The sequence below is a fragment of the Moschus berezovskii genome, chromosome 16 (genome assembly GCF_049115385.1).
Source record: "Moschus berezovskii isolate FMDL1 chromosome 16, NW_MosBer_1.0, whole genome shotgun sequence".
Classification (NCBI taxonomy): domain Eukaryota; kingdom Metazoa; phylum Chordata; class Mammalia; order Artiodactyla; family Moschidae; genus Moschus; species Moschus berezovskii.
The window spans coordinates 39,803,499-39,825,431 of NC_142475.1; the positions used below are offsets into that span (position 1 = coordinate 39,803,499).

Consider the following 21,933-nt stretch of genomic DNA (forward strand, 5'->3'; position numbering starts at 1 on the left):
CTTACTTGGTGGTATGGCTTTAAAGGTCAAGGTTTTTGTATGTTCCCTGGTATGGTTTTGTATTATATATATATATAATCTAGGCACGTATCTTACTGACAAAAATTCCTAAGAGCACATATTAGCCTGAACAAGTTTTAAATAACTGTCTAACTAATTATGGCCCCAAGGTGAAAATAAAGAGCTAATTCTTCATTAACCTCACCAGAACATGTTACATGAAAGGGATATGGGCTGAGAAAAGATACAGTATTTCAGTTTATCTCACTTATTCTCATTTTTTTCTCTATATAGAAATATCACCATCGAGTTTGTTTTACTGTCTCTTATTTAAACAAAATTTTTCTCTGCTACTGAATATAAAAGCATCTTATTGACCACCCACTCCAATATAAAGAAGTAAACTTGCCCAGGGTTACACCCCAACTTAACAGAACAGGAATTAAGACTCATACTGTCTTAGTACTAGCCCTGTACGCCAACTATAAGGTGATTATTGTGCTTGCCTGTGTATTTGAGCCCTATGCTTAGGACTTAATGAGAAAAACTGGTTTTAAGCCCAACTTTTAAAAATCAAATCATATTTATAACCTATTATCATTATAAAATTTAAGATGCTCTGCTATTAAAAACTGCTGGCTAAGCACAAACATTAAAGTCACACACTGTAACTCTTCAAAAATCAGTATTTGACCTTTTACAAAAATAAATCTTGGAAAAGGGTCACACACACACAAATAAGCACATTTGACACTATAATGTCAAAAACTTCAATTTCGTAACCACTTGGCAACTAGAAAATCTTCAATAACTGTCCATCAAATGAACAAAATGACTAGTAGACTTTGGGAAATGTATATGGAGCCATATAAATATACTGTTTCTTGGAAAACCTAAGAGGTATTTCCTGTAGTATCAGTCTTTCCCATGAAAATATCAATACTACTGAATACATTAGGAAAGATTTTATTTTATTTTTCTTTTAGGAAAGATTTTAAAACTAACACTATGGAAAACAAGACCTAACAAAGACTTCTCAAAATATTAGAGGCATGCCTACCAAAAATATGGTCAATAAAATTGGATTAAGAAACAGGACTGGTGACTCATTCACATTTTGCTAATTATCAAATCAGAGAACAATATACACTGAGAGGTCAAGTTTTAGGCAGGAAGAGACCTAGCAGCATTATAAACTGGGAATAAAGATTTTTATACATACATTCAGTTCAGTTCAGTTGCTCAGTCATGTCCAACTCTTTGCGACCCCATGAATCACAGCACGCCAGGCCTCCCTGTCCATCACCAACTCCCGGAGTTCACTCAAACTCATGTCCATCGAGTTGGTGATGTCATCCATCCATCTCATTCTCTGTCGTTCCCGTCTCCTCCCACCCCCAATCCCTCCCAGCATCAGAGTCTTTTCCAGTGAGTCAACTCTTTGCATGAAGTGGCCAAAGTATTGGAGTTTCAGCTTTAGCATCAGTCCTTCCAATGAACACCCAGGATTGATCTCCTTTAGAATGGACTGGATGGATCTCCTTGTAGTCCAAGGGATAGGAATCTCTATATTAACTTAATGGCTTATAAAAGAAAAAGGCAGAATATTTCTTTCAAAAAGTGCTTTGTTTTTCTGCTCTGTATTAGACCACCTATTATTTTACTCAGTTTTTTGGTCAGCTTTTCTGAGATGATGAGAACCTAGCCCAACTGAATCTATCTCCTACAGTATTTCCTATTACTTTCCACCAGAACAAGTCAGGTTAGTTTCCTTACAGACTTCTCATAGTACTCTGAATGCCTTTGTTTAAAACATACTCATATTATCTCTCAGTAACTGGCTGTTCCCCTGACCTAGATAATAAGACTCCTTCCTTACTGAGCTGTATTTAATCTGTTCTACACATCAAGCTGAAATTCTACTGCTAGGCATTCAGGATGACTCTAGCTAGCAATGATTTCACATAAATTCATTTTAATGATCAGAAGAACAAAATCTATTTTTACAGTTATACTCATGTTTCATTTACCACGTGTTCAGTTCAGTTCAGTTTAGTCGCTCAGTCGTGTCCGACTCTTTGCGACCCCATGAATCACAGCACGCCAGGCCTTCCTGTCCATCACCAACTCCCGGAGTTCACTCAAACTCATGTCCATCGAGTTGGTGATGCCATCCAGCCATCTCATTCTCTGTCATCCCCTTCTCCTCCCGCCCCCAATCCCTCCGAGCATCAGAGTCTTTTGCAGTGAGTCAACTCGTCGCATGAGGTGGCCAAAATATTGGAGTTTCAGCTTCAGCATCAGTCCTTCCAATGAACACCCAGGACTGATCTCCTTCACGACCAAGATAATCACGATGGTGTGATCACTCACCTAGAGCCAGACATCTTGGAATGTGAAGTCAAGTGGGCCTTAGAAAGCATCATTACGAACAAAGTAAGTAGAGGTGATGGAATTCCAGTTGAGCTATTTCAAATCCTGAAAGATGATGCTGTGAAAGTGCTGCACTCAATATGCCAGCAAATTTGGAAAACTCAGCAGTGGCCACAGGACCGGAAAAGGTCAGTCTTCATTCCAATCCCAAAGAAAGGCAATGCCAAAGAACGCTCAAACTGCCGCACAATTGCACTCATCTCACACGCCAGTAAAGTCATGCTCAAAATTCTCCAAGCCAGGCTTCAGCAATATGTGAACCGTGAACTTCCAGATATTCAGTTCAGTTCAGTTTAGTCATGTCCGACTCTTTGCGACCCCATGAACCACAGCACGCCAGGCCTCCCTGTCCATCACCAACTCCCAGAGTTCACTCAAATTCATGTCCATCGCGTTGGTGATGCCATCCAGCCATCTCATTCTCTGTTGTCCCAGTCTCCTCCTACCCCCAATCCCTCCTAGCATCAGACTCTGTTCCAGTGAGTCAACTCGTCGCATGAGGTGGCCAAAGTATTGGAGTTTCAGCTTTAGCATCAGGGTCCTTCCAATGAACACCCAGGACTGATCTCATTTAGAATGGACTGGTTGGATCTCCTTGCAGTTCAAGGGACTCTCAAGAGTCTTCTCAAGCACCAAAGTTCAAAAGCATCAATTCTTCGGCGATCAGCTTTCTTCACAGTCCAACTCTCACATCCATACATGACCATGGGAAAAACCATAGCCTTGACTAGACGGACCTTGGTTGGCAAAGTAATGTCTCTGCTTTTTAATATGCTATCTAGGCTGGTCATAACTTTCCTTCCAAGGAGTAAGCGTCTTTTAATTTCATGTCTGCAGTCAGCATCTGCAGTGATTTTGGAGCCCAAAAAAATAAAGTCTGACACGGTTTCCGCTGTTTCCCCATCTATTTCCCATGAAGTGATGGGACCAGATGCCATGATCTTTGTTTTCTGAATGTTGAGCTTCAAGCCAACCTTTTCACTCTCATCAAGAGGCATTTGAGTTCCTCTTCACTTTCTGCCATAAGGGTGGTGTCATCTGCATATCTGAGGTTATTGATATTTCTCCCGGCAATCTTGATTCCACCTTGTGCTTCTTCCAGCCCAGCGTTCCTCATGATGTACTCTGCATATAAGTTAAATAAGCAAGGTGACAATATACAACCTTGACGTACACCTTTTCCTATTTGGAACCAGTCTGTTGTTCCATGTCCAGTTCTAACTGTTGCTTCCTGACCTGCATACAGGTTTCTCAAGAGGTAGGTCAGGTGGTCTGGTATTCCCATCTCTTTCAGAATGTTCCACAGTATATTGTGATCCACACAGTCAAAGGCTTTGGCATAGTCAATGAAGCAGAAATAGATGTTTTTCTGAAACTCTCTTGCTTTCTCCATGATCCAGCGGATGTGGGCGTTCAAGCAGGTTTTAGAAAAGGCAGAGACATCAGAGATCAAATTGCCAACATCCGCTGGATCATGGAGAAAGCAAGAGAGTTCCAGAAAAACATCTATTTCTGCTTCATTGACTATGCCAAAGCCTTTGACTGTATGGATCACAATAAACTGTGGAAAATTCTGAAAGAGATGGGAATACCAGACCACCTGACCTGCCTCTTGAGAAACCTGTATGCAGGTCAGGAAGCAACAGTTAGAACTGGACATGGAACAACAGAGTGGTTCCAAATAGGAAAAGGAGTACGTCAAGGTTGTATATTGTCACCCTGCTTATTTAACTTATATGCAGAGTACCACGTATTCAGTTCAGTTCAGTTCAGGTCGCTCAGTCGTGTCCAACTCTCCGCGACCCCATGAATCTCAGCACGCCAGGCCTCCCTGTCCATCACCAACTCCCGGAGTTCACTCAAACTCATGTCCACAGAGTTGGTGATGCCATCCAGCCATCTCATTCTCCGTCGTCCCCTTCTCCTCCCACCCCCAACCTTTCCCAGCATCAGTCTTTTCCAGTGAGGAAACTCGTCGCATGAGGTGGCCAAAGTATTGCAGTTTCAGCTTTAGCATCAGTCCCTCCAATGAACATCCAGGATTGATCTCCTTTAGAATGGACTGGTTGGATCTCCTTGCAGTATAAGGGACTCTCAAGAGTCTTCTCCAACACCACAGTTCAAAAGCATCGATTCTTCGGCGATCAGCTTTCTTCACAGTCCAACTCTCACATCCATACATGACCACGTATTAGGGAGGTGATTATTTCCTGTGTTTTTATACAGATCACAAACCTAATACATTTCCTTGGTAAAATATTTATGTTCACAAAGACTTTTTATTTCTGATAAAGTGGGAGAAGGTATTTATTTATTTGGACCAAAGCAACATTCAGCCCAAAGATGGGCACAATAAAGGATAAAAATGGTAGAGACCTAATAGACGCTGAAGAGATCAAGAGGAGATGGAAAGAATACATGGAACTACTGTATAAAAAAGATCTTAATGAACTGGATTACTAGGACGGTGCGGTTAGTCACCCAGAGTCAGACATTCTGGAGTGCGAAGTGAAGTGTGTCTTAAGAACTGCTGTTAATAAAGCTAGTGGATACGATGAAATTCCAGCAGAACTATTCAAAACCGTAAAGGACGATGACATAAAGGTGTTGCATTCATTATGTCAGCAAATCCAGAAGACCCAGCAGTGGCCACAGAACTCGAAAAGGTTAATACTCATCCCAGTTCCCAAGGGTAGTACCAAAGATTGTACTAACCACTGGACAATTGCACTCATCTCCCATGCTAGTAAGGCCATGCTTAAAATCTTGCATGCTAACCTTCAGCATTATATGAACCAAGCACTTCCAGATGTCTAGGCTGGGTTGAGACCAAACTGTCAACATTCACTGGATGCCGGGAGCCAGCGAGGGAAATCCTACCCGTGGCAAAGGTCAATTGGGGAAGAGGCCTGACGGGCAAAGGCTAATCAGGACTCGAGGAACCCCCTGGACTTACCTGAGCATCTACCCCAAAGAAAACCGGAGTCTGACTGCCTTACTTATCTTACGCCTCTTACCAAGTCCTCTAATACTTACGGGGGCTTCCCCACAACCACCTTTCTCTGAAAACATTAATTCAGAGCTGTAGTTTAAAATTTCTCCTCGGCTTAATAGGAGTGTTCCAATCCAAGCCCCTCTGATAGCTTTCTAACTTGCCTGACAAGTTTGTCTGGGCTCTTACAACTATGAATGTGACTGTTTACAGCTTCCCAGCCATGCAAGGACAGAAAGCCATATATTCTAAAATACAGGAATTTGTTGAAGAAGTTAAAATCATTAGAATAGTACTAAAAAAGATTTCATTGTTGAATCAATGCTTGCTGCAAAGTTTCCTCTATCTATTGTATCCTTGGAAATATATTAATCACATATAGAGAAAATAAGTAGTAGTGTTTGATTTAACCACATCAGATCTTAAGTTAATAAATTCCTTTCTTGTAGCTCACTACACCTTTGCCTTATAGGAATGTAACTTTATCATGTGTCTAGCACCTGACTTTAGGAAAATCACCTTAAAAGAATATAAGACTTTTTCTAGCTAACTAACCTTTGTTAGGAGAGAGGGCCATAAACTGTTAGCAGGCCTCCTGGCCAGAAGATGATGTAAACCAACTAAAACTTTTGTATATCATGAGACATACAAAAATAAGCCCTGATCCTGATAAGTGTCAAGACTGCTGACCCCGCGTGATTTTGGCGTGACTCCATACCTCCCTTTCTCTATTTTTTATATGCACAACTTAGGGTATAAAAACAGCACTGGAAAATAAAGTTTTGGGCCTTGCTCACTGAAGCTCGGTCTCCCCATGTCGTTCTTTCTCTTTTTCCATCCTTTTCTCTATTCTCCTTTTTCTGGTTGAGATCCTTGGAGTGCTGGGCCCTCTGCGTTTACTTATCTGCCTGGGCTTCTAAGACCCACTCGAGGGGGTGCCCTGGTGGGGTGCCTCCAGTGATTCCAGAGGGCGCCTGCGGCCTACGTAAACAGAGCAAACCCCATGCTGGGGTTTTATTGGTTTCCTGCGTAAACCAAGGAATCATCAGTCCCTGTCTCTCTCTCTCTCTGACGCCGACGCCGTTCATCCCGAGGATACCCTGGGCCATATCGAGCCTGGTCCCCGATAACTGGATTATCAAGAAAACAAGAGAATTTCAGAAAAACATCTCTCTGTTCCATTGAGTATGCTAAAGCCTTTGATTGTGTAAATCATGACAAACTGTGGAAAGTTCTTACAGATGGGAATACCAAACTATCTTATCTGTCTCCTGAGAAACCTGTATGCAGGTCAAGAAGCAACAGTTAGTACCCTGTATGGATTGGTTCAAGATCAAGAAAGTACAACACGCTGTCTGCTGTCACCCTGTTTGTTTAACCTACATCATGAAAAATGAGCACGTCATGAGAAATCCCGGGTTGGATGAGCTACAAGCTGGAAACCAACTATACTTTAAGAAAAATATTTATAAAGCTATCATAGATAAAAATAACATCATGGTCTGGAGACTATAAATAAAGGCCAAAATTGATTTTCTGTAAAATCAAAATAGTGACTACTTCATGGATGCTTGGGGCTGGGAGTCAGAGAACATTACATTCTGGGACTGAAATAGTGCAGTGAAGCTTTTGTAAGACTGCTGCTGCTGCTAAGTCGCTTCAGTCGTGTCCGACTCTGTGCGACCCCATAGACGGCAGCCCACCAGGCTCCGCCGTCCCTGGGATTCTCCAGGCAAGAACACTGGAGTGGGTTGCCATTTCCTTCTCCAATGTATGAAAGTGAAAACTGAAAGTGAAGTCGCTCAGTCGTGGCCAAATCTTCGCGACCCCATGGACTGCAGCCCACTAGGCTCCTCCGTCCATGGGATTTTCCAGGCAAGAGTACTGGAGTGTGTTTGTAAGACTAAGAACAGTCTATTTCTCAATGTTCTTGTGGTTACACATGAATTTATGTGTTGTGCATTTTTTTCGGCATATAATTTACCAAAAAGAAATAACCAGGGAAAACTATAAGAAAAAAGTCAGAATAAAAGTGTTGTAAATATTTAAAATATTAACCATGATGATAACTTTTAAAATATATACATGTATACTTAATTTTCCATAGAGAATAGAAAGCCCTTTAATAATCAGAAAAAATTAACAACTGAATGGCACATTTTCAGACTTCAAACTTCACTACTTTAGAATAAGTAGGGTAAGTAAGAATCAATCAGAATACTGAAAATTCCTAATCTAATCTGATGCAGGATCTATATTATGCATGGGTTATTTGTTCTTTTTAAAATAACAATATGTAATTTAGCACACATTAAATGACATTTTTTGGTCTGCTATGTCTTCATGGGTCTACTTTAATACAAACATGCTTGAACTTGATAAAATTCCTAACAAAGAAGAATTATGAAAGCTTAACTGAATGGTAGAACTTTTTCTTTAACTACAAGAACCTGATCTTTACTGTATTTGTAGTGGGCTGCAATAAGGCCAGATTATAGTTGTTAAATATGATAAGGAAGCATTTAAGCATCTTTAGGAAAAGTATTCTACTTAGTTTACTAATACAGATCCAGTACTTGGTACAGTTCAGTTCAGTCACTCAGTCATGTCCGACTCTCTGCGACCCCATAAATCACAGCACTCCAGGCTTCCCTGTCCATCACCAACTCCCAGAGTTCACCCAAACTCATATGCATCGAGTCGGTGATGCCATCCAGCCATCTCATCCTCTGTCATCCCCTTCTCCTCCTGCCCCTAATCCCTCCCAGCAACAGAGTCTTTTCCAATGAGTCAACTCTTCGTATGAGGTTACTCAAAAACGAGTGAACACAGATGAGAAAATATAGAATTAGACTGAAATAAATATATATGACTGGGCATGGAATCAGAACTGAAAATTTAAGGTGGAAGCTAAAAACTACCTGGATTTTACATTTATGAATCATTTGGCACCACGCTGTTGAAATATACACATCCTATTATATTTCCTTTGCTCTACTATATTATTCTTAAAGATCTTGTTGGGTGTTCTTAACTGTTTAAAACATATGCTTTGTTTGCCATCTGTTTTGGAAATTCTTCAAAATGAGTTTTCTTTGCTGTTCTTTCCCCACAATGATGATGATAAGAATCATATGCTCTATTTCCAAAAATATTTACAGAAATTCAATAGCAGGATTCTCTCAAGGAAGTCTCATTTGCAACGGGATCTTTTAATCCAATATTTTATTCATAAGTAACAAGATAAGTGAATTTGATTATTACCACTCGCTAAATTTACAGTCCAAAAGAAAAATTAACAAATGAAAGCTTTGTGAAAAATAAAATTTGCTTACAGAGGAGCCTGGCAGGCTACAGTCCATGGGGTTGCAAGAGTCAGACACGACTGAGCCACTAAACCACCACTAAACCACCACATAATACTGTCAAAGTTTTTATGCAACAAAATATACTTAAAAACAACAGTAGTGCAAAAATAAAGTACACATTACAAAATTCTCTTATGATTTATAGTCCTCTAACTGCTTTCACATACATCATTTCATTTGTTTCTCACAATAATTATGCAGATTACTTCACAGGTGAAGAAATAAAAGCTTACATATATTAACGTCACTTTTGCCTAAAAGTTCAAAGTAGAAGTGTGGATCTGAACCTATGCTTTCATTTCCTGAAATGTGTTACTCACATATCACATGAAAATATTTCTTTCTTTATGATTATTCTGTTTATCTTGTTAACTTCTTAAACTAGCTGTATACTTGTATACTCTTTGCTTTACCTTTTTATGTAAAGTCTACTACATTTAAGGCCTCAGTGGATAATGTTTTCCATATCCCGTAGGTATTAAGACTTTGTATTTTTGTTATCTTTCTGTAATGATGTTTTTAAATGCCATGTACTCAGTGAGTGATATAAACACACTGTAAATTTCAGTTTTCTAATAAAATTTAAAGAAAAAAAATATTCATTATTCACATGATTTTCAACGTGAATTTTTATTGCCAAATTCTCACTCATCTAACCCCTCTAGTTTCCTCTGAATCTGCTGTACTGATTTTTAACCCTTTCTCCCTGCTGCTGCTAAGTCGCTTCAGTTGTGTCCGACTCTGTGAGACCTCATAGACAGCAGCCCACCAGGCTCCCCCATCCCTGGGATTATCCAGACAAGAACACTGGAGTGGGTTGCCATTTCCTTCTCCAATGCATGAAAGTGAAAAGTGCAAGTGAAGTCGCTCAATCATGTCCGACTCTTTGCGACCCCGAGGACTGCAGCCCACCAGGCTCCTCCACCCATGGGATTTTCCAGGCAAGAATACTGGAGTTGGCTGCCACTGCCTTCTCCGCCCTTTTTCCCTAATACCTCTTTAAATCAGTTCAGTTCAGTCGCTCAGTCGTGTCTGACTCTCCGCGACCCCATGAATCACAGCACGCCAGGCCTCCCTATCACCAACTCCCGGAGTTCACTCAAACTCATGTCCACAGAATTGGTGATGCCATCTAGCCATCTCAATCAAGTCTACTTCAAATTTTGTGCTCAAATAGTCATTTAAATTTCTTCCTAAATCCTTGAACATTAATATATAAATTTTAGCAGGTGAAAAAACTGTAGTTAAATGTTTTGTAAAGAACAAACACAAAACCGTGAACTTAAATCACCTCATTATTTATTTGCAGGAATGATATAAGGATTACCTGTGTCCGAGAAGTTGATTTTCCTTTGGTATCAGTAGAAAATTTGCCTTTATTACTAATACGTGCTGCCTGTTCTTTACAGAAATTTATATGTCTATCAGCTGCATTTTCATTAAATCTTCTCTGGCAATATGGACACTGAATATAGTCTAAAATAGAAAAAAGAAACAGATTAGTAACAAAATACTTGAAATGAGACATAAAGAATTATAAGTTTTGTAAACAGTAACTTAAGACTTATACACAATGTTTGCAAAGCAAAAACTTGTTTCTTTATAACCACCCAACCTGACTTATCTGAACTTAGTAAAGACATTTAAGAAAAAAAGTCTGCTAGCATATGCTAAATCAAAATTTTCTTCCAGCTTAGAATCAAATTTGAGGGGTGAAAAACAATAAATCCTCACTACAAAAAAAATAAGGAAAAATGTTCATTCATTTTTGCCTCTATAATACCATATGTCTTCATCATACATATATTTTTTATATGGTAGACTAGGTTAAGTAGTATTAACACATTACATTAAAAATATACTTTAAAAAATGGGCTCATCTGTTAAAATCTTTAATTTTGGTTAGATGAAAGCTGTCAAGAAATAATGTAAAAGACTTTATACAGTTTTATTTTCTTTAGATGTCCCAACAGATGGAATAAATGATAAAAATATATCTCATTAACATAATTAATTCGAATTTAAGAAACAGCAAATGCTAGAAAGATTAAATATGCTTCCCAAATGTAATGCAAATTATAAACAAAATTTCTTATAAAATTAAAATCCCAGAAAAAAATAAAACTTTGTAGCAGTGTAAAAGATTTCAAATCTAGGAGATATCAAGAAGAAATAAATATAACAACTTATCAAGGTCACAAAAAAATCACTTTATTTCAAAAGGTTTACTCTTTGAGATGGAGTTTGCCTTTTAGAATTTACACTCATCTCAAGCTCAGAAATTTGTCCTGCTAACTATTAAAATACATCTAAAACCTCTAATAACAAAGAAGTTGTTTTGCTAACAAAACAACTTCTTTGTTATTAGAGGTTTTAGATGTATTTTAATAGTTAGCAGGACAAATTTCTGAGCTTGAGATGAGTGTAAATTCTAAAAGGCATGTATGGATGTGAGAGTTGGACTGTGAAAAAAGCTGATCGCCGAAGAATCGATGCTTTTGAACTGTGGTGTTGGAGAAGACTCTTGAGAGTCCCTTATACTGCAAGGAGATCCAACCAGTCCATTTTAAAGGAGATCAATCCTGGGTGTTCATTGGAGGGACTGATGCTAAAGCTGAAACTGCAATACTTTGGCCACCTCATGCGACGAGTTGACTCACTGGAAAAGACTCTGATGCTGGGAAAGGTTGGGGGCGGGAGGAGAAGGGGACGACGGAGAATGAGATGGCTGGATGGCATCACCGACTCTGTGGACATGAGTTTGAGTGAACTCCGGGAGTTGGTGATGGACAGGGAGGCCTGGCGTGCTGTGATTCATGGGGTCGCGGAGAGTCGGACACGACTGAGCAACTGAACTGAACTGAACTGAACTGAAGGTTCAAATTATCCTGAAGAACTGCCACTCTCTCTCTCTGACTTATGCAAACATGAGAAATATACCTATGTTGGTTGAATCAGATACAATATACAAACACCTCTAAAACAAAGAAAGAATTCAGTTTCATGGGGAAAATTAAGGTCGAAATAGAAGAGGCTCACACCCAGATAGAACATTCCAGAGTTACTCAAAGCATTAAAGTTAATTACTAAGACTCATACAGGATTGGCAAACAAGGGCCCATGGGCCAAATCCAGCTTGCCTGCAACATGTTTTCATAAAATTTTATTGGAACACAGCCATTTACATATTTTCCGTGACTGATTTCTAGAAACAGTGGCAGAAAGGAGCAGCTGCAACAGAGACCTTATGGCTTGGGGTAACCTAACATATTAACTATTGACCCTTTATAGAAATTGTTTATCAACCTCTCTTCTACAATAAAATGTTATAGAGGATCATATCTAACTTTCCCTTTACTAACAAATTAATCCCAATCTAGAATACTAACACAATTTTAAAGCAGCTAACTTGCTATATTAAAATAACTACTTCTTGAGGCTACTCTGCACCCAATGGCAATATGTCAATGGTGATATTTTAAATCTTTCAGTATCGCAGTTATCTCATATATGATTGCCAGCATCTTGCCTTGCTTTTGGTAAGGAGAAATAAGCAACTTTTACCCACCAAGTGAAGAAAATATAAAAATACATATAAAATAAATATAAAAATAAATAAATAATAAATAAAAAATATATAAAAATGAATTTAGAGCAAATTTAGCAATAAATGTTTATATGGTGGTTATCCCACTAGAATAATACATTTTTAGAAGCAAAATTATTGTTTAATTTCTAGATGAGATGATACCAAAGAACTAAGCAATGTAACTATCTGAATCTTACTGAATGTCTACATTTCAGTTGACAGTATGCATGACTGAAATGTTTTCCTGGAACATTTAATTAGTTACTACAATAATTTTTAAATTATATTAAATACTAAATGGCCACCCAGTCCAGTATTCTTGCCTGGAGAATCCAATGAACAGAGGAGCCTGGTGGGCTCCAGTTCACGTGGCTGGAAAGAGTCGGACACAACTAAGCGACTAACACTACACTACTACAATAATTCTTAAATTATATTAAATGCCTTATAAAGTGCTGAGAGAAAAAGTTTAAATAAAAGTATTGACATAAAAATATAATACATTTCTATGTTCAACACTGCTGTGTCTTTATAAGGCTAAATGCCTGGACTGTCACCATTATTTTATAGGAAACTTACCAAGATTATGCTTCATCAAGTTCAATTATTATAAATTAAGTTTAGTAATATCTTAAAATTTATAAGAATTCTATCAAAGATATCAATATTTTGCCCCATATTAACACTTTCTGTCAAAATACACCATATACCAGGATCATAAGACGGTGGAGGAGGTGGAGGAAGTTTGCCACCCTCTTTCAGCACTTGACCAAGGCCTTTAGCTGCTCTTATTGTGGCAATGAACTCCTCATGCTTTCTTCTCCAATTAGATGGCTTCTTTGGTGGTTCAGGCTGTAAACAAATTAAAAAATCAAATAAAACAAACAAAAAAAAACCTAGTTTTCAAAAAGTTTTTAATATATTAAAACAAAACTCAAGAAAATATTTGAAATGTTCTCTTATCAGGAGTCCTTAGATGATCTTCCCAAAGTTATAATTTTAAAAAGATACTTTCAGTTCAGGCAACTGTATTTATATGCAATTTTTAACTACAACTGCAAGTTGTGTCAGACACTGCTAAATTGCCTTCTGTCAGTGTTACAAACATTTAACATACTATGGGAAATAGATGGGGAAACAGTGGAAACAGTTTCAGACTTTATATTTTTGGGCTCCAAAATCACTGCAGATGCTGATTGCAGCCAGGAAATTAAAAGACGCTTACTCCTTGGAAGGAAAGTTATGACCAACCTAGATAGCATATTAAAAAGCAGAGACATTACTTTGCCAACCAAGGTCCGTCTAGTCAAGGCTATGGTTTTTCCCGTGGTCATGTATGGATGTGAGAGTTGGACTGTGAAGAAAGCTGATTGCCGAAGAATTGATGCTTTTGAACTGTGGTGCTGGAGAGAAGACTCTTGAGAGTCCCTGGGACTGCAAGGAGATCCAACCAGTCCATTCTAAAGGAGATCAATCCTGGGTGTTCACTGGAAGGACTGATGCTAAAACTGAAACTCCAATACTTTGGCCACCTCATGCGACAAGTTGACTCACTGGAAAAGAGTCTGATGCTAGGAGGAAATGGGGGTGGGAGGAGACGGGGACGACAGAGAATGAGATGGCTGGATGGCATCACCAACTTGATGGACATGAGTTTGAGTGAACTCCAGGAGTTGGTGATGGACAGGGAGGCCTGGCATGCTGTGATTCATGGGGTCGCAGAGTCGGACACGACTGAGCAACTGAACTGAACTGAAGGGTGTATTTCCCTATTTTCCCATAGTTTCTCCAACAATGTATAACACTGAAATTCTGGTTTTTTTTAACTATGAGAGAGGTGAAAAACAGTTCTTTCTGCAGTTTTTAACTGGCTTTTTCCCTGTGTGTGTGTGTGTGTGTGTGTGTGAAGTCGCTATAATGAATGAAAATGAACATCTTTTTGTATCATTAAGAATCATTTGTATTGCCTTTTCTGTGGTGTGTTTATAAAGCCTGGTCAACATATCGATTGGGTTATTGGCCTTTTTTCTACATTTAACAACTTCAAGTAATTTTTTTTTATAGACTAGCCTCACCCCCTCCCCCACAATATATCTCTTTTAACCTTGTCTAAGTATCCTCTGATACACAGAATTATTATTTAAATGCAGTTTAACTTACTTTTTCTTCTATTGTCTTCATATTTGTAGTCACTTAGCAAGGTCCAACCTCGCACCAAGGTAAAATAAAAATATCCCATGTTTCTACCTAGTCTTTTCATGGTTTCATTTTTAAGATTTTTAAATTTTTATTCATTTGGAATTTATCCTGAGGTATATTGTCACCCTGCTTATTTAACTTATATGCAGAGTACATCATGAGGAACGCTGGGCTGGAAGAAGTACAAGCTGGAATCAAGACTGCCGGGAGAAATATCAATAACCTCAGATATGCAGATGACACCACCCTTATGGCAGAAAGTGAAGAGGAACTCAAAGGCCACTTGATGAAAGTGAAAGAGGAGAGTGAAAAGGTTGGCTTGAAGCTCAACATTCAGAAAACGAAGATCATGGCACCTGGTCCCATCACTTCATGGGAAATAGATGGGGAAACAGTGGAAACAGTGTCCGACTTTATATTTTGGGCTCCAAAATCACTGCGGATGCTGATTGCAGCCAGGAAATTAAAAGACGCTTACTCCTTGGAAGGAAAGTTACGGCCAGCCTAGATAGTATATTAAAAAGCAGAGACATTACTTTGTCAACCAAGGTCCATCTAGTCAAGGCTATGGTTTTTCCCGTGGTCATGTATGGATGTGAGAGTTGGACTGTGAAGAAAGCTGATTGCCGAAGAACTGATGCTTTTAAATTGTGGTGCTGGAGAAGACTCTTGAGAGTCCCTGGGACTGCAAGGAGATTCAACCAGTCCATTCTAAAGGAGATCGATCCTGGGTGTTCATTGGAAGGACTGATGCTAAAGCTGAAACTCCAATACTTTGGCCACCTCATGCGAAGAGCTGACTCACTGGAAAAGACTCTGATGCTGGGAGGGATTGGGGGTGGGAGAAGGGGATGACAGAAAATGAGATGGCTGGATGGCATCACCGACTCGATGGACATGAGTTTGAGTGAACTCTGGGAGTTGGTGATGGACAGGGAGGCCTGGCGTGCTGTGATGCATGGGGTCGCAAAGAGTCAGTCACGACTGAGTGACTAAACTGAACTGAACTGATGGAGTGACATATGGACTCAACTTTATTTTTTGTTTTCTAACATAGCCATGCAGCTGTCTCACCATCCTTTACTGACTTTTCTCCCTCTGAACTGAGACAACACATTTATCATATTCTCTTTGGCATCTGGGCCTATTTCTGAACTCTGTGTTCCACACTTTTGACTGTATGTGTCAATACTCGTGTTTTAAATATTGAGATCTTATAATATTTTAATATTCAGTAAGGGCTTCCTTGGTGGCTCAGGGGTAAAGAATCCGCTTGCAAATCCAGAAGACATAGGAGACGTGGGTTCAATCCCTGGATCGGGAAGATCCCCTGGAGAAGGAACAGCAACCCACTCCAGTATTCTTGCCTGGGAAATCTCATGGACAGAGAAGCCTGGCAGGCTACAGTTCATGAGGTTGCAAGAGTTGGACACAACTGAGCAACTAAACAACAAAGGTTAACTTCTGCTTCTCTTTCAATCTTTTCTGTTTATTCTTATATGTGTATTTTTCCATTTGAGCTTTAGATTCAGCTTGTTTTTTAAAATCACATTTTAACTGGAAAAATTAAACATTACATTCATATAAACTTAACTTAAAATCTCTACTTAGCTGAGATTTACGTATCTAAGAATGCGATATATTTCCATTAGAAGACATGTTTGCTTGGGTCTTCAGTAGTTTTTTAAAGTATTCTTCGTGAAAGTTTTCCACCTTTATTACTATAAGGTTTATTCCTAAACTGGAGAAGGAAATGGCAATCCACTCCAGTATTCTTGCCTGGAGGATTCCGTGGACAGAGGAGCCTGGCAAGCCCCAGTCCTTGAGGTCGCGAAGAGTCAGACACAACTGAGTGACTAACACTAATTCCTAAATATTTTATATTTTGTGCCGTTTTTTCATAAGAATCTTTTAATTATTTTTATATTTCAATGAGTTGTTTGTTGAAATATGAAACCTTTCTGCATATTAACATTACATCCCATTACGACGACAGCCTTTTATTTCTTTTTAATGAATCTATTATTAAAAGAACCACAAAGGAAACTCCTGACCTAGATGCCTGCCTTTACTGTTAAATACATGCAGACATTTAAGGAAGAAAAAGCACCAATCTTTTAAAAAACTCTTTAAAAAAATAGAAAACAAGAAAACAACTTTCTAACTAGTCATTATGAAAGCCACAAAATTGATTACACAGACATTCCTCTTCTGCGTCTCTAAAACAACACATGTCCAGGAGGCCTGCTGCTGTCATCTATACTTCCCTCAATTCTTACACTAATCACTTAAGAAACAGGACACTTTAAAGTGGCCCCCTCACCTTCAGAAAGGGTATTATCTTTTCCATTAGTGCTTTCTGAGAGTCTCTGCTCTGGACCTCTGCAAATCTTGGTGCCTATTCCCACTTCCTCCCTCCTGGCTTTTGTCCAATTTTTAGACAGGCTCATTCCACTTTCAGCTCATTCCAAGTTCCTGCAGCTCACCCCAGTTCCTGACTCTGCTGTGATAAACAAGGGATATGTACTTTCAGATAAGAACCCTCATCTTTAAGGAGTCACCTTTCAGGGTGAGGAGACCACCTCCACTGTAAGGTGGCAGGTTCTCAGATTCTAGGCCATGGGCGCCTCAGCAACTTCCTGATCTACTGCGGTAGTTCTCCTGGATCTCAGTTTCTTTGGGCAGCTCTGACATATCCTTGTGGCTCAGATAATCAAGAAACTGCCTACCATGCGGGAGACCCAGGTTTGATCCCTGGGCTGCGAAGATCCTCTGGAGAAGGAATGGCTACAAACAATACAAAGCAACTTTGAGAGATAAAAGAGATATCTTTTGTTTGTAGTCCCTGGAGTATGCCTGAATTTCTCCAAAAATGGGAGTCTGTATTTACTTTGCTCCACTCTGCATGTGATTTTCATATTGAGAACCTCACCGTCACATTTGTGTATGCTCAGCTGCATCTGACTCTTGACCTCATGGACTGCTGCATGCCAAGCTGCTGTGTTCATGGGATTCTCCAGGCAAAAATACTGGGAGTGGGTTGCAACTTACTCCTCCAGGAGATCTTCCCGACCAGGGATAGAACCTACATCTCACGCATCTATTGCACTGACAAGCGGATTCTTTACCACTATGCCTGGGAAGCCCATACTATGATGTTTATTTTATTTTTTTATTGGTAAATTCATTTCTATGGTAGAAGCATTTATTTCAATTATACAAAAATAACACTATTCCAAACTCAAGGTAACTAAGATGTATATTTTTGCCTTATATACCCATACTCAAATGTAACATATGGTTTCAAGACATTCTTAAATTAACAAGAATCAATTTAGAATCAAAGTAGTATCTGTCAATATAAGAGACGTGCTAAGGCTACATATACGGGAAATGGGAAAATACAAAATGATCTCATGCAGTGATTCTCAACTTTAGTGTGCTTCAGAATCATCTGGACGGTGGAAAAATTACCTTTAGGAGACTGAAGGCAAATCACCAGATTAAGTAAACCCTCGGTCTCAGAATAAATACCAAAATGACTGACTAAAGATACAAACTTTGTTTCACAGGAAAGAACAAAGACAAAATGCATCATGATATATGAAATCAGTCATTTAAGTGAGGTGTGAATTCTCTAAGTCTCAGGTTCAGGAATACTACTACTCTCAAGACTTTTTCTACAGATTAGGTCAGATAGTGTGCAATAGTGCTTCCCTAATTCATAATACACCACTACTATCATTATTTCATCACCATCATTACTATTGGATACAGAGGACATTCTCCCCCACCCCCATTCCCAGTTCCAAATAGCTATTATCTATTTTAAAAATCAAATGACCACTTACGGAGTTCCAGCTCATTGACTACTGGCACCATTTTTAAACTGGTAACATTCTTACTAGCTTCAACCAAGTATATTAAGATTTCAGTACAGGGTTGAAATGACAATTTTTGTCTAAACTACTGGCTTAATCAATGGAGTCACAGAAGAAAGTGTAAAGCTTACAAAAATGTATGTTGTTTCTAAAGCACCAAAGGCTAAATGAATGAACTGTTTTGGAAAATAACCCACTTTAGACAACCTCTGATGTTGCCTATATTGTTTTCTGACTCTCACATTATATACAGATGGAAACAAAGGAATAAAACATCTATAATCTTTATCATACCTATAGTCAATATACTATATAGTACTGTTTCATAGCAAAAGTTTAAAATCTTCTAATACCTGTTTCTCCAATTAACATGCATATGACTTATTCAAAGATTTTGTTAAAATACAGATTCTAATTTAGTATGTCTGGGAGGAACCTGAGATTTTGCATATCTAACAAGTTTCCAAAACAGTGCTACTATTACTGCTCTATGGACCACACTTTAAGAAGCAAGAAAATAAAACTACTTAAAAAAACTTACGTAAAGTAAGTTTTTACTTGGCTTTTCCTAAAGATTAATTTTTTTTAAGTATACAAACCTCCTCTTTAAAGAAATAACCTGGATGTCCATCCACACATGAATGGATAAAGAAGCTGAGGTATATATATACAATGGAATATTACTCAGCCCCCCAAGAAAGAATGAATGTTGAGTCAGCTGAATTGAGGTGGATGAACCTAAATTCTGTTATACATGGAGAGCAGTCAGAAAGAGAAAAACAAACATCACATGTTAACACACATATGGGATCTAGAAAAATGGTTATTGATGAAGCTACCTGCAGGGCAGGAATAGATAACAGACTTGTGGACACAGCAGGGGAAGGAGAGAGTGGGGCGAATCGAGAGAGCACTAATGACATACATACACTACCATGTGTAAAACAGACAGCTAGTGGAAAGCGGCTTTATAACACAGCGAGCCCACCCTGTGGGGAGGGGAGACTCTAGAGTGAGGGGATATATACACACACATACACTATGCCTGATTTATGTTGTATGGCAGAAACCAACATAACACTGTAAAGCAACTGTCCTCCAATTAAAAAAAAAATTACTGAGAGATCACCATGGATAAACTTAACGTAATTCCCCTAATGATGCCACAAGATAGATAACTACTATCACCATTTTACAGAAAATAGAAGTATAGATTAAGTAACTTGCCCATTGCAACAGAGAAGCGGAGGCAGGGGTAAATCCAGGCAATCTGACTGTTGAGCCAGTTTTCAAACTCACTACTTTATACTGCCTCCAAAAATTTAATTAGTTTATGTAGGCTAATTAAAGTTAACATAACCACATATCTAGCAGGTTGCCATGGAAAACTAGGTAATGTATGCACCTTGTCCAAGCTTCTTCATCCTCCCCTTAAATATTCATAGACTGAAAAACAAAGATGAACTGACTTCTTTTTTATTATCAAAGGACTTTACTAGTATGATTAACTGTCCCATAGGGAAATGCTTTCCTGAATCACTGGGAAAAGCTATTACTACTGAAAATAGTTTATTTCAAAAACATAAATCAGGCACTCAAACTTTGACTACTTCACTGAAATGACTCTTTAAAAATATGTCAAAGTATTTATGTGATTTATTCTTAGCAAATAAAATATCATGACAGGTGGTATTAAGGAGAGATTAGCTAGCATAGGAGATTCCTTGCTTGGTTTCAAAGAAGAAAGTAAGCTGACAGTGGTCAGTTTGTGGACAATTGAGCAATGGATATAACTTCTCCCCGGAAGGCATACTAAGATCACAAATGCTGAAAAATCAATCAAGATAATACTTATTAGGCTAAAGCATTTGTAACTAACAGCTTTCCTTTTGTATACTACATGGATTATACTACTAGTAACAGAGACTACAGCCAAAGTAATGAACAATGAGTTACAATGAACATGTGAAGACTTTTCAATTATTTCCAGCCTATAGCTTAGGAACTGACTCTCCAATGCTACAAAACCTCACTGTAGTTGGACAGTACTTTAGTCTCCCTTTTGCTGAAATTAAAAATAAACAAGTTTATGATAACTTCTAAACTGAGGACATGACATAGAAATCTGCTTACTCTTCAATCTTAGTATAACAGATAATTATTTTTTTCATTACACATAGCAGCAAGGTTTATACTATTCAAAAGGTCATAGAATTACCCTAGGTTTAAGAGGTTTTACTGTTGGAATATCAGTCCCTTCAGCTCTTTGTCTGCTTGAATCAAAAGTCTTCCGTTTTTTAGTGGCAGTTTTCTGGCAAATAGGTCCATGTTTTTTCTGTTCAAATAAAGAAATACAACATATCAGTTTTTTTTCTACAAAAAGACTATAAAATGTCAATTGTCATTAGAGAACAGTTTAAAACCTGAAGATAAATAATAATAAGGTGTAAATAAGACATTGCTTGCTTTAACTAAATAGCTATATATAAACATGCTACAAGTTATCTTTCTCACAAGAAAATATAAATATTCTCCCAAAATTTTATTGCAAGTTATTTAATATTCTCCTGGTTTTCACACTGCTAAGAATATGGAAGCTAATACATGTAAGACACAGCTATTTTGGGGGCAAAAAAGTTATCTTTATTACTAAATACCTGAAAATAGATACTAGAAAAAGGAATATAAAGCTAACATAATAGTTTGGATTACTCTACTCAAGCTCACATAATAGTAATTTGTTAACACAGCACAAGACAAGGTGGTCATGTTTCTGTCTTTTCTCCACAATCATCTCCTCCCCCTTTCTGAACTCATCAAGGATTTTTCTTGTGCTATCTAGTGTTCCATTCCTATAGTTCTTTTGTATGTGTAATTTTTTAAAAATATGGTTTCCAACTAATTTAAAGTCATTACAATGGAAGTTCTCTTAATTGATCTCAAATTAACTGGATAATTCTCCTTCCCCTAAATAATGGACTTCCCTGGTGGCTCAGACGGTAAAGCATCTGTCTACAATGCGGGAAACCCGGGTTCGAGCCCTAGGTTAGGAAGATCCCCTGGAGAAGGAAATGGCAATCCACTCCAGTACTATTGCCTGGAAAATCCCATGGACAGAGGAGCCTGGTAGGCTACAGTCTATGGGGTAGAGTCGGACACGACTGACCCACTTCACTTTCCCCTAAATAAAACATGTTGACAAACAACACAGAGTATACTAAACTCACTTTTTTCTTTTCTGTTTTGATAAACAATGAACAAGTTGGAAATATTAAGCTTTATCTAGGAAAACAGGAAATAGAACTATTTGATTCCATGTTATACAGCCTCTAATATTTTCAATACAAAATCAATACTCAATTGTTTTACATACTTGTAAAACATACTCGTTTTCAGATTTCATTCTGACAAACACAATGATTATAACTATTAGAATAAAATTTCTTAAACATTAAAAAAAAGCATGGTTAA

At 38.2% G+C, this 21,933-nt stretch overlaps 1 protein-coding gene across 1 annotated transcript in view; it reads right to left on the reverse strand.

Moving 5' to 3' along the window:
- Window positions 1-21,933, reverse strand: part of ZC2HC1A (zinc finger C2HC-type containing 1A) — a 64,708-nt gene that overhangs the window by 25,728 nt on the left and 17,047 nt on the right. The window contains exons 3-5 of the mRNA XM_055432000.2: window positions 20,681-20,797; window positions 13,093-13,234; window positions 10,121-10,269 (exon numbers count right to left, since the gene is read on the reverse strand). Of these exons, the coding sequence (XP_055287975.2) occupies window positions 10,121-10,269; window positions 13,093-13,234; window positions 20,681-20,797 (408 nt within the window). The remainder of the gene's footprint in view (window positions 1-10,120; window positions 10,270-13,092; window positions 13,235-20,680; window positions 20,798-21,933) is intronic.